This window comes from Lissotriton vulgaris, chromosome 12, assembly GCF_964263255.1.
Source record: "Lissotriton vulgaris chromosome 12, aLisVul1.2, whole genome shotgun sequence".
Lineage (NCBI taxonomy): Eukaryota > Metazoa > Chordata > Amphibia > Caudata > Salamandridae > Lissotriton > Lissotriton vulgaris.
In genome coordinates this window covers 772,985,352-772,999,134 of record NC_141700.1, presented here as the reverse complement: position 1 = coordinate 772,999,134, position 13,783 = coordinate 772,985,352, and the positions used below count along the sequence as shown (strand labels likewise).

At 45.8% G+C, this 13,783-nt stretch overlaps 1 protein-coding gene across 2 annotated transcripts in view; it reads left to right on the top strand.

Annotated features, from left to right (window-relative positions):
* The window catches only part of LOC147678662 (chloride channel protein ClC-Kb-like), a 253,087-nt gene extending 240,743 nt beyond the window's left edge, over window positions 1-12,344 (top strand). Inside the window, exons 21-22 of one of the 2 annotated variants that reach the window (XM_086946113.1) lie at window positions 6,438-6,524; window positions 11,280-12,344. In XM_086946113.1, coding sequence (XP_086802239.1) covers window positions 6,438-6,524; window positions 11,280-11,423 — 231 coding nt within the window. In that variant the 3' untranslated portion in view covers window positions 11,424-12,344. The remainder of the gene's footprint in view (window positions 1-6,437; window positions 6,525-11,279) is intronic. The other variant, XM_086946112.1, reaches the window with a different exon arrangement.
* The last annotated feature ends 1,439 nt before the right edge of the window (window positions 12,345-13,783 follow it).

Below are 13,783 nucleotides of genomic sequence, written 5' to 3'. Positions count from 1 at the left end.
GTTGCGGCTTAGACCGTAAAGGAATCCCGTGGCACGGGGACAATTTATCCCAACCACATTGATTGCGGTACACAGCTGGCGCTAGAGCCAGAGCCCACTCTTCAGCAAAATGCAGCGCATCCTCTTTCGAGACTGTGTTCCAGAAACTGGGGAGGATTACCTCCTCCCCTCGCGGAGCTGCGAGAACAAAAGGTGGGGGCCAGTCAGCCTCCGAAAGCAAAATGTCATATGTAGACGAAAGATTTTCCCAAAATACCCCTTTTATGGTTCGCTGTATGTCACCCTCGATTAACAGGACAAAATTCAAAAAGTCTATCAGGGGGAGCAACTCTTGTATCGGCTGTTTCGATCACAACATAAGAATTAGTCGCTGTCACCTTCAGTAGTGGACGCAGGTCCTCTCTCACTATGGTAATCTCCGCCGCGCTGTCCAGCAAGGTCAGAGCCCACGTCAGATTCCGTTCTCACTATCTGTGGCATAGCGATGCGCTGTTAAGGCCGCGACTTTCTTCTTGGCAAACTGCGGTCTCTTCGCTGTCGAGCCTTCCTGCCTGTCTGCACTGTTTTTTGGGCGGGGCTGGTCACGTCCTTGTTGGCCACCCCGACCCCTGCCGCCCCCTCCACCACCGGTAGTCGGGCCGATGAGTCTTGAAAGGAACAAGGAGAGTGTTGTTCAGAAGCCTAAAAACGATCAGGAGATTTAATCATCGCCCGATCGCGCAAGTCATAAACACTTTCAGATTGCGCAGGTAACTGTGACGCAGGACGAGAAACCTGTGTCTGTTGTTGTTGCTGTTGCTTTCCCTGTTTCTGTTTTTTAGGCCAATTCTGTTTCTTGGACTTGGGCTGAACCTCCGTTTCCGAAATCTGTCCTGGGGTTGCTTTATCTCCTTAACAGAAAAAGGCTTAAGACCCTTACTATTGCGACCTACGGTTTTATAAGCCGCCACAATAATTTTTGCTAACTGTCGGGGTTTCTCGGCATCGGGAAGTGCCGCCAAAGCGTTCGAACCTGAAAGTTTACTGCATCCCCCTTTACATTAGCAAGGATGAGATTGCAAACCACATCAAAGGTGCCACACAGGCGCATACCCAATTCAACCGCAGACTCCGGCCCGTGATCATCTTGAACACGTTTAAGGACTGTAGGCAGCACTGCCATAGACGGGGTGCCGTAGCACCTCCCATAGACCGCTGCGAAAGTCTTACCCCAGGTCTCACAGTCAACAAGTTCAGGGGCCAAATCTTTCGGCAAACTAAGCATTAGAATCCGGTGTTTTCCACCAGGACTCGTATTAGGAAAGACAGTTTCCAGCTGGTCAAATTTCTCGGCAAGCCAGAAAGGAAAATCATCCTTATCTTGGGGTTTCTTGCCCATTACAGCATTGACCATGACGGGACTGAGTTTCAAACCACCCAGCCCGGCCGGAATCGCCGCACCCCCTGGGGCTCCACCCGGAAGATTACAGCCCATGTAATGCACTAAAGCTCTAATCACGGCAATTGCGTCTACATGTAGTCGTCGAAGTTCAGCCACGTTACAATTGCCGTGTAGAGGATGAGGAGTAAACCCAGCCAAAACAGGCCAACTAGCGCCTGGAATGGACAAAGGACCTAACCTCAGAGCGGTCAAAGTATGGGATAGGGCGCCACCAAACCAAACTCGATGCTGCCAAACGTCAATAGGAACTTCCTGTGCCCTGTACGGAGTATACTCATTAGGTACAGCTGTGGAAGTGTACGTATGGTACACACCAGAATTCGCGCCCACCTCCGGAAATGTCACCCACGAATAAAATAGTTCGTAAGGGTAAGCATGATCCGCACTCACCACCATGATCACAGCCAAGCCTTCCAAAGGCACATTGTACATCCGCAAATGATCTCGCACCGCAATGCGACTATGCTGCGGAATGTCCACGGCAGCCATGACAGCACAGGAAATACGAAAAACAAAGTAAACTTTGTAGCACAACTGGGTAGTAATTCAAGGAAACCGTTTTAGTAAAGATTCAAGCTTGAAAAGACCTATTTTAAAAATAGGTAGGTTCGTTCCGACACCACCGTTTTCCGGAAACGACAGTGAAGGGGTTAAGGATTGCATGATATACTATTGGAGTGTCATGATATAAGGCCAACCACGTATGGGCGCCATGTAGCGGGAATTCGGTTCTCCTACAGAACTGTGCATAGAGACCTGGAACCTCAGTGAATTAGGATGGCCCAAAACTCACCTCAGTACCCAAAATCCCCTTACCGAGCTAGCTACAGTGTCTCATTGGTCATAACAAACTCCCAATGCTTAGACAAACCAGAACATGAACTTAGATTACCTCAGGTATCGTGGAACACATGAACACTCTTTCGCTATATAATCATTTGAAACCAGAACGTGGAGTAAATGAGGACACGTGCATATTTGAAATATTTATTTACTAATGCAGGGTTCTCAAACGCAGTATCCTATACAATACTAGCAAACATATTATAAGCAACAAAGTTATCAGCATAGTTACTAGTCCATAAAAGGCGAATGGTGACAGCATACTAATATGCTGAAATGAATAGGAATTAACAACACCTAATTCTCACCCTCCCTATTTAGCATAGTATTTTTATATCTATGAAGGTCTCATTTGGGTTTTAGAAGGGCGGGCCCATACCTCAAAATCTCACTGGCAGAGGATTGCATCATCTTCCACCAGCTCTCTGCATGCGAAACACTATCAAGTGTGTTACGTGTGTTTTCAGCAAAGCAATATAAAACCCGCATAGTGCCAGATTTTGGCAGCAGCACTATGGAGGTGCGAAATCAGACCTCACAACAACACTGTGTCGAGTTATCCTTGGAGCCTTCAGCACTCACTGTGCAGACAGTGTACCAAGCAAAACTGATATCAGAGCAATAACATATTATTTCTCAAGTAAATCACGAATCTCTTCTGGGTTGAAAGCTAAAACAACAATTATGTGTTGTGTGCAAAATGAAGCAAAATGGAAAAATGGCGTTCAAACATTTAATAAGCTCATGCTAACTTAACACAGTATAAAGAAACGAAATAGCTATATGACAAGGTTGGCTGACAGCTATGTGAAATAAATCACTGATACCCCAACCTGCCAGGGATCCTCAGATCCTCTTCACTGCAGCAAATACTGCCCCAGTTTCCTGCTCATTATCTATATAAAGTGTTGGTGAATAGCCGCCCCATCACTCATTCGCCAAAACTCAGGCATTACTCGTCCTAAATAGGTCCTCAGAAATGACATGAGAATACTATCCCATCCACTAGAGGATCTCTAAAGATGCAAAGGTAAAAACGCTAGAATTGTCCCTCGGCACCAAAAAGGTGTTTGCTCGGATCATATGGGAATGCACAATTTATACACTACATAGAGTGGGATAAGGAAGTAAATGTATCTACAAGGCTATCTGACTAAATGATGCTCTTACAGCACATGTGAACAGAGGAGGCTTTCTTTCAGAACTTTATATTATTTACAGAGGAATACAAAAAAGGCTGCCCACTGTCCCACTCCCCCTTTTATTTTACTGCTCTGAAAAACTCTGGTGGCAGCTATACATCAAACAGAACACATAAATGGTGTTGGCACTACAGCGAGAACCTAAAAATTCAGAGTGCTCCTCTGATGATGCCATGGAACATTGCCTAAGAGCGCTCTTCTGATGAGACATCATGACTCTGGCTGGGAGTTGTCCTCTGATGATGCAATAGAATATTGACTGGGACTGCTCCTCTGATGATGCAATAGAACATTGACTGGGTCTGCTCCTCTGATGATGCAATAGAATATTGACTGGGACTGCTCCTCTGATGATGCAATAGAACATTGACTGGGACTGCTCCTCTGATGATACAATAAAACATTGGCTGAGACTGCTCCTCTGACGATGCAATAGAACATTGGCTGGGAGCGCTCTTCTGATGAGGCATCATGACTCTGGCTGGGAGTTGTCCTCTGATGATGCAATAGAATATTGACTGGGACTGCTCCTCTGATGATGCAATAGAACATTGACTGGGTCTGCTCCGCTGATGATGCAATAGAATATTGACTGGGACTGCTCCTCTGATGATGCAATAGAACATTGACTGGGACTGCTCCTCTGATGATGCAATAAAACATTGGCTGAGACTGCTCCTCTGACGATGCAATAGAACATTGGCTGGGAGCGCTCTTCTGATGAGGCATTGTGACTCTGGCTGGGAGTTGTCCTCTGATGATGCAATAGAATATTGACTGGGACTGCTCCTCTGATGATGCAATAGAACATTGGCTGGGAATGCTCCTCTGATGATGCAATAGAATATTGACTCGGACTGCTCCTCTGACGATGCAATAGAACATTGGCTGGGAATGCTCCTCTGATGATGCAATAGAACATTGGCTGGGACTGCTCCTCTGATGATGCAATAGAACATTGGCTGAGAGGGCTCCTTTGATGATGCAATAGAACATTGGCAGGGAGTGATCCTTTGATGATGCAATAGAACATTGGCTGGGACTGCTCCTCTGATGATGCAATGGAACATTGGCTGGGACTGCTCCTCTGATGATGCAATAGAATATTGACTGGGACTGCTCCTCTGATGATGCAATAGAACATTGACTGGGACTGCTCCTCTGATGATGCAATAGAACATTGGCTGAGACTGCTCCTCTGACGATGCAATAGAATATTGGCTGGGAGCGCTCTTCTGATGAGGCATCATGACTCTGGCTGGGAGTTGTCCTCTGATGATGCAGTAGAATATTGACTGGGACTGCTCCTCTGATGATGCAATAGAACATTGACTGGGAATGCTCCTCTGATGATGCAATAGAACATTGGCTGAGACTGCTCCTCTGACGATGCAATAGAACATTGGCTGGGAGCGCTCTTCTGATGAGGCATCATGACTCTGTCTGGGAGTTGTCCTCTGATGATGCAGTAGAATATTGACTGGGACTGCTCCTCTGATGATGCAATAGAACATTGGCTCGGAATGCTCCTCTGATGGTGCAATAGAATATTGACTGGGACTGCTCCTCTGATGATGCAATAGAACATTGGCTGGGACTGCTTCTCTGACGATGCAATAGAACATTGGCTGGGACGGCTCCTCTGATGATGCAATAGAACATTGGCTGGGACTGCTCCTCTGATGATGCAATAGAACATTGGCTGGGAGTGCTCCTCTGATGATGCAATAGAATATTGACTGGGACTGCTCCTCTGATGATGCAATAGAACATTGGCTGGGACTGCTTCTCTGACGATGCAATAGAACATTGGCTGGGACTGCTCCTCTGATGATGCAATAGAACATTGGCTGGGACTGCTCCTCTGATGATGCAATAGAACATTGGCTGGGAGTGCTCCTCTGATGATGCAATAGAACATTGGCTGGGACTGCTCCTCTGACGATGCAATAGAACATTGGCTGGGACTGCTCCTCTTACGATGAATAGAACATTGGCTGGGACTGCTCCTCTAATGATGCAATAGAACACTGCCTAGAACACTGACTGCGAGTGCCCCTCTGATGATACAACAAAACTTTGGCTGGGAGTGTTCCTTTGATGATGCATTAGGACACTGGCTGGGAATACTCCTCTGATGATGCAATAGAACATTGGCTGAGAGGGCTCCTTTGATGATGCAAGAGAACATTGACTGGGACTGCTCCTCTGACAATGCAATAGAACATTGGCTGGGACTGCTTCTCTGACGATGAATAGAACATTGGCTGGGACTGCTCCTCTGATGATACAATAAAACTTTGGCCGGGAGTGTTCCTTTGATGATGCAATAGAACATTGACTGGGAGTGCTCCTCTGATGATGCATGAGGACATTGAGTGGGAGTGCTCCTCTGACGATGCAATAGAACATTGGCTGGGACTGCTCCTCTGATGATGCAATAGAACACTGCCTAGAACACTGACTGCGAGTGCCCCTCTGATGATACAATAAAACTTTGACTGGGAGTGTTCCTTTGATGATGCATTAGGACACTGGCTGGGAGGACTCCTCTGATGATTCAATAGGACACTGGCTGTGAGTGCACCTTTGATGATACAGTAGACCATTGGCTGGGAGTGCTCCTGTGATGATACAATAGAAACATTGGCTGTGAGTGCTCCTCTGATGTTACAATAGTACACTGGCCGACAGTGCTCCTCTGACGATGTAATGTGTTTTCCCTGTATTATATGTGAAATGTTGTTTCTTGATATTTTCCTTGTTGCTACTTTGAGGTAAAACATGATAGAACACCCCTGGCCTTGCAGCAGATTATATTACATGCAGCAGACTATGTTACACAGAAATATAATTCAGCATGAGATCATACCATCAGCAGATGCAGCTTTGTCTGCACTTCTATTAGAAGGTTTAACGTTAACTTTGCTTACTCTAATTTCTGGCTACAGTGTTATGACCTTTTCAACTTGCTGGGACTGAGGACAGCATATGTCACATCAACGGGGAGACTGCTTGGCGTGGTGAGCCTTAAGGAGGTATGTGTTATTCTTATATTTTGTTTTTGAGCCCACAAACTACTTGACATGAACAGTTAAACAGGACAGTGCAGAGGTGCCACATCTCAGCATGCCGGCTTTGCTGATGATAAAATAATCTGCTAATCTAGAGTTTCTGATGAGCTGATGGCTGCAAAGAAGGTCTTGAAATCAACCCTGGTTGCTTCATCATGAATTCAGCAAACATTATTTCCTTGAAGTCTCAGAGCACTTTGTTGTCTCCAGCTGGTTTGTAAATTGGAACCTGTAGCAGCCTATGACCTTTGTTAAATACTAGTCTTCACATGCAGCAAACTAAGTCTGCCCTTTCAGACATGTAGACGGCAACAATATTTTGAAAAAAACTTGGCTAAATGGTGTTTTTGTCAACAGCATTTTTCAAATGTTTGGGTTAAAATCCAAAAGGCTTTAGAAGCAGTTTTAACTAATAGTAATTTCATTTTCCTAAAGTTCAATGGTCGCCAGTCTACCCAGAACTAATGTGATTCATAGGATCAAATATATATGTTGTGCCCCTCCCCACATAGCACTGGATTCATATCCGTCAAAGGTGAAGCAGTGCTTTAAGTGATTCAGTGTGCCCCTCCAGGAATATTGCAATCCAGAGTCCTACAGCATGAAAACTACATACAGTCACAGTATACAGAATCATGCAGTGTTTCTCGGCACAGGTAGATCAGGTGGAGCTCCTATGAACAGCCAGGTCTTCCGTTTTTTTGCAGAAGTTGCAGGAGCTCCTTTCAGGTCTTGGCAGCGATGTAGGAGCACCCCCTTGACTTGCTTATGCGCATGTGGGGGCACGTGCAAGGGCAAGTTACGCTGGGCGTAGTTGTCTGGCTGGATGGTAGAGCTGAAGTCAGTCATTGAGGCAAGCAGGCCCATGCTGTGGCGGGCTTTGAAGACGTGGACGAGGAACTTGAATTGTCATTGTTTCTGGATGTTTAGCCAGTGTAGTTCAGTGAGGTAGGGAGTGATGTGGGTTCCTCTGGGGATGTCTTGGATGAGTCTGGCGGCAGTGTTTTGGATGGTCTGGAGTCTTTGAGTGAGCTGGTTGCAGATGTGGATGCGGAGCGCATTACCATAGTCAAGTATGCTGGTTATGAGGGCCTGGGTGACAGTGTCACATGTGCATGGGGAACCGTTAAAAATGTTTGCAGCGCATTCTGAGAATGAGGAAGCCAGATAAGGTCACTGCGTACACCAGGTTTATTCATAGTGAGTTTGTCGTCTAAAATGTTACTGAGGTTTCTGGTGTGGTCTGTGGGGGTGGGTTTGGGTCCAGTTCAGCTGGCCATCAGGAGGAGTCTCATGGGGAGCTCCTGTTTCCGAACATCAGGATCTACGTTTTGTCTGTGTTGAGTTTTAGGCAGTTCTCCCTCATCCATTGGCCACGTTGGTCATGCAGGAGATGAAGTTGATTCAGGTATTGTTCTTCTCGTCGGTGAGGGGGAGGATGAGCTCTGAGTTGTCGGCATAGGAGAAAATGTTGATGTTGTGGGCTGTAATGATCTGGGCGAGGGGTGCCATGTACACATTAAAAAGGGTTATGCTACGGGAGGATTCTTTGGGGACTTCACAGTCTGGGAAGAGTTTGGCCTGCTGTGTTCTGTTGAAGAGGAAGGAGGTGATCCTTCTCAGGGCGTATCCTTGAATTCCTTGTTCATGAAGTCTTGAGATGAGGGTACTGTTGTGTAGTTCCTAGGAGTCCCCCAGGACCTGCGTTTTTTCGATGACCTAAACTGAGGGCTTGGTGTCCCAACCACTTCCAACACCACCATCGGATATGTCAGTCGTTAGATCAGTTAGCTCTACAGTGCCAATACCACTCCCCTGTATTCACAGTGGTGTAGGTATTCTCTGGCAACAACCACTGAACATGACAACCCTGATTCCTCAGGGATCGTGGAAAACAGTACAGTATGTTTGGCTCAGACACTCGTGCTTGCTTCTCTCAGAAAATACACAGGATGGCGATCAGGACGTTTCAATAAGTATTTATTGGCCCAGCGACAGCCTCGTATAAAACATATGTGCTGGGACAATAAGGAGACAGAAGCATACGAAAGAGATTGCTACTACCAATATAGTAAATAGTAGATACATTTTAACCGTAGTGCTAAAAAGATGAACATAAGCAGTTCAGATAAAAACAGTAGCACTTGCATATTCCTAACATGCGCACCCTAAGTAATTTGCTTAAATGTACCTGGCCTAGCCTGGATGTGTGGGTGTATATTTGGATAACTATGTGTACTGACATCCTCCTGTGACATTGCTGAAACTGGGGCCTAACACTGACAACCTTCTGTGACATTGCTGAAAGTGGGGCCTGACACTGACAACCTTATGTGACATTGCTGAAACTGGACCCTAACACTGACATCCTCCTGTGACATTGCTGAAAGTGGGGCCTGACACTGACAACCTTCTGTGACATTGCTGAAACTGGGGCCTAACACTTATAACCTTCTGTGACATTGCTGAAACTGGGGCCTGACACTGACAACCTTCTGTGACATTGCTGAAAGTGGGGCCTGACACTGACAACCTTATGTGACATTGCTGAAACTGGGGCCTAACACTGACAACCTTCTGTGACATTGCTGAAAGTGGGGCCTGACACTGACAACCTTCTGTGACATTGCTGAAACTGGGGCCTAACACTTATAACCTTCTGTGGCATTGCTGAACCTGGGGGCTAACATTGACAGTCTTCTGTGACATTGCTGAAACTGGGGCCTAACACTGACAACCTTCTGTGACATTGCTGAAACTGGGGCCTAACACTGACAACCTTCTGTGACATTGCTGAAAGTGGATCCTAACACTGACAGCCTCCTGTAACATTGCTGAAACTGGGGCCTAACACTGACAGCCTCCTGTGACATTGCTGAAACTGGGGCCTAACACTGACAACCTTCTGTGACATTGCTGAAAGTGGGGCCTGACAATGACAACCTTCTGTGACATTGCTGAAACTGGGGCCTAATACTGACAGTCTTCTGTGACATTGCTGAAACTGGGGCCTAACACTGACATCCTCCTTTGACATTGCTGAAACTGGGGCCTGACACTGACAACCTTCTGTGGCATTGCTGAAACTGGGGCCTAACACTGACAGTCTTCTGTGACATTGCTGAAACTGGGGCCTAACACTGACAGTCTTCTGTGACATTGCTGAAACTGGGGCCTAACACTGACATCCTCCTGTGACATTGCTGAAACTGGGGCCTGACACTGACAACCTTCTGTGACATTGCTGAAAGTGGGGCCTGACAATGACAACCTTTTGTGACATTGCTGAAACTGGGGCCTAATACTGACAGTCTTCTGTGACATTGCTGAAACTGGGGCCTAACACTGACATCCTCCTGTGACATTGCTGAAACTGGGGCCTAACACTGACATCCTCCTGTGACATTGCTGAAACTGGGGCCTAACACTGACAACCTTCTGTGACATTGCTGAAACTGGGGCCTAACACTGACAGTCTTCTGTGACATTGCTGAAAGTGGAGCCTAACACTGACAGCCTCCTGTAACATTGCTGAAACTGGGGCCTAACACTGACAGCCTCCTGTGACATTGCTGAAACTGGGGCCTAACACTGACAACCTTCTGTGACATTGCTGAAAGTGGGGCCTGACAATGACAACCTTCTGTGAGATTGCTGAAACTGGGGCCTAATACTGACAGTCTTCTGTGAGATTGCTGAAACTGGGGCCTAACACTGACATCCTCCTGTGACATTGCTGAAACTGGGGCCTGACACTGACAACCTTCTGTGACATTGCTGAAACTGGGGCCTAACACTGACAGTCTTCTGTGACATTGCTGAAACTGGGGCCTAACACTGACAGCCTCCTGTGACATTGCTGAAACTGGGGCCTAACACTGACAACCTTCTGTGACATTGCTGAAACTGGGGCCTAACACTGACAGTCTTCTGTCACATTGCTGAAACTGGGGCCTAACACTGACAGTCTTCTGTCACATTGCTGAAACTGGGGCCTAACACTGACAGTCTTCTGTGACATTGCTGAAACTGGGGCCTAACACTGACAGTCTTCTGTGACATTGCTGAAACTGGGGCCTAACACTGACAGTCTTCTGTGACATTGCTGAAACTGGGGCCTGACACTGACAACCTTCTGTGACATTGCTGAAACTGGGGCCTAACACTGACAGTCTTCTGTCACATTGCTGAAACTGGGGCCTAACACTGACATCCTCCTGTGACATTGCTGAAACTGGGGCCTGACACTGACAAACTTCTGTGACAATTGCTGAAAGTGGGGCCTAACAATGACAACCTTCTGTGACATTGCTAAAAGTAGGGCATAACACTGACAGTATTCTGTGACATTGCTGAAACTGGAGCCTAACACTGACAACCTTCTGTGACATTGCTGAAACTGGGGCCTAACACTGGCAACCTTCTGTGACATTGCTGAAAGTGGGGCCTAACACTGACAACCTTCTGTGACATTGCTGAAAGTGGGTCCTAACACTGACAACCTTCTGTGATATTGCTGAAAGTGGGTCCTAACACTGACAACCTTCTGTGATATTGCTGAAAGTGGGGCCTAACACTGACAGCCTTCTATGACATTGTTAAGTGGGGCCCTGGCCCTTAAAATGTTCCATGACATTGCTCATGGGCTGTTCAGATATTGCTGCAGTCTCCCTAACCCTGTTTTTCTGACATTGCCTATCTTTTCCTGTCTGTTTTCAGTTAAAGGATGCAGTACATGGCTCAGTGAAGGGGACCTTCACCAGGAGAGAAGCACCTAAAGAGATCGTTGTCGAAGGGACCCAAGACCCCGCCCGGACCACCTTGGTGCGCCGGACCTCACAAATCCCGGAGTCGAGTGCTTAGAAGAGAGTGACCCACTGCAGCAATTCCTCAGAATCAGACAGACAAAACCTCAAACAGATTTCTAGGGCAGAGAGTCTTCTCTGGCAGAGAAAGCCCTATGATGCAGGGGTCCTCTGTTTGCAAAGTCTTGCATACATTGAATCCAGCAGGAGTTCTGGCTCTGCGGTCTACACTCAATCGCTGTCATATTTGATACATTCGCTTGGACTAGTAAAGTAGCCAGGATTGAAGTGCCTTAACAGAGCTGAGCTTAACCAGAATCAAGTGCAGGCGATGCTGGTGCCTTCGAAGAGCTGCTTTTTGGGTTCATGTTTTTGGTATAGAAAAGGATGCTGTGGCTTAAGTAGCCAATCGTATTTCTGTACCATGGTTCTGCCTTTTCCACATGAAGGCTGCAAATGTACTTTCTATCTCCATTTGACAAAACCGTTATACTGTTTTTCCATGTTGACTGCCACAGACTAAGGCAGCTTGGCTTCACTGTTCCAGGAGAAACAGAGCTCCTTACCCATGAAAAAGAAGCTGTCCCTACAGATCAGGAAATACTGTTGTGCAATGGTCCAACCCATTCGCTGAGGGTTCTGGTGTGCCCACCCCATGACCCAATGAAAGGGGCACAGGGCAGACACAGGGATGCAGTCCTAGAGTGAAACAAAGACAGAATCAGCAGCTCAGAAGTTTTGGAGGGGTGGTAACAGAAAATACTCCAATTTGTGGATGGAATGCAAAATCCTAATGAAATTGGAAGTTCCATTACCAGGCAACTCTAAATTCATGTCCATATGAATAATTACATATGTGGCAGCATTATGGGAAACAAAAACACTTTACGGGTTAGGGTGTACTTATTTTTATAGCTTTAACTATGTAAATATTTATCTATATCACCCAATTGCAAAATAAAACTAAATATAAACTAAACCTGTTGAATGAAATTTCCATTATTCAGAGACACAATAACACAATCACATCTACAGAGTGTTGTAAAATGTATATTCAATGTATAGCTAGTGTTGTCGTGAACGTTAAACAGATACGCTGATATATCCCTATGGCTGTAATGTATGGACCACAAAAAATGTTTTATTCTAGTGGAGCAGACACAGTATAATGATGGACTTGGTAAGCTAACTGCTTGATTATCAGAGGATGCTTACACCCGTGGTATCAGCCACAGGTTTGATCATACCATGGACATTGTGTTTTCAAATTAAGGACTTGATCACAAGGCCCTTAAGATCTGAGCCCTTAGCACCCTGTGCAAGTTCTACATTCTTAAGTTATTTTGTCAAGAATGATTTTCCAGCCTCTCAAGATTTTCAGATAAACTCAGATTTCGTTGTTTGCAGCTTTGTTCGGTGACCACACGCATACTATCCCGCCCCTAGGTTCCCCTTACTTCATGTTGATCCTTTTCTGATACCGGTCCAGCACACTGAAGAACAGCTGACTAAGGGCCACATGTAGGTAGCCAAATACCGGTCGGTAACTACCGAAAATCTGTAAATTTGCCGTTACCAACCAGTATTTAGCTTTTTCCAATGTAGGTGGGTATAAATAAGGATTCGGTAATTTTCCGATTCGGTAATTTAAAGAATCGGTAAATTACCGAATCCTTAAGATACCGAATCAGTAAATTACCGAATCCTCAATGTAGGGAGCACTCAAGTGAGTGCATTTGTGATCAGAGGATTCGTTATTTACCACCAACTACAATTTGGTGGTAAATATCGAAAACCATTCAAAAAGCAAATTTGTGCTTTTTGAAAAGTGCGATGTGGCAGAAATACATGCCCTTAGGGCATGTATGTGTGCCACATGTGCACACATGCACGATTCAGGGGTGCAACAGGGTGTCAATGTGACACCCTGCCACCCTTGAATATGTTCCCCCTATTACCGATTCGGTATTTACCGAATCGGTAATAGTGAATGGCTTCCCATTCATTCCGAGGGCCTCCAGGGCCATTGGAATGAATGGGAATTACCAATTTGGTATTTACCGAATCGGTAATACCGAATATTACTGATTCGGTAAAATATACCAAATTTTTATCTACATACTATTGACCGATTCTGAAATACTGAATCCGTAAAATTCGGTATTTTAGAATCTGTAAATATGGATTACCTATATATGGCCCTTAGTCAGCTGTTCTTCAGTGTGCTGGACCTGTATCAGAAAAGGATCAACATGAAGTCAGGGGAACCTAGGGGCGGGATAATATGCGTGTGGTCACCGACCAAAGCTGCAAACAACAAAATCTGAGTTTAACTGAAAATCTTGAGAGGCCTGAAAATCATTCTTGACAAAATAACTTAAGAATGTAGAACTTGCGCAGGGTGCTAAGGGCTCAGAT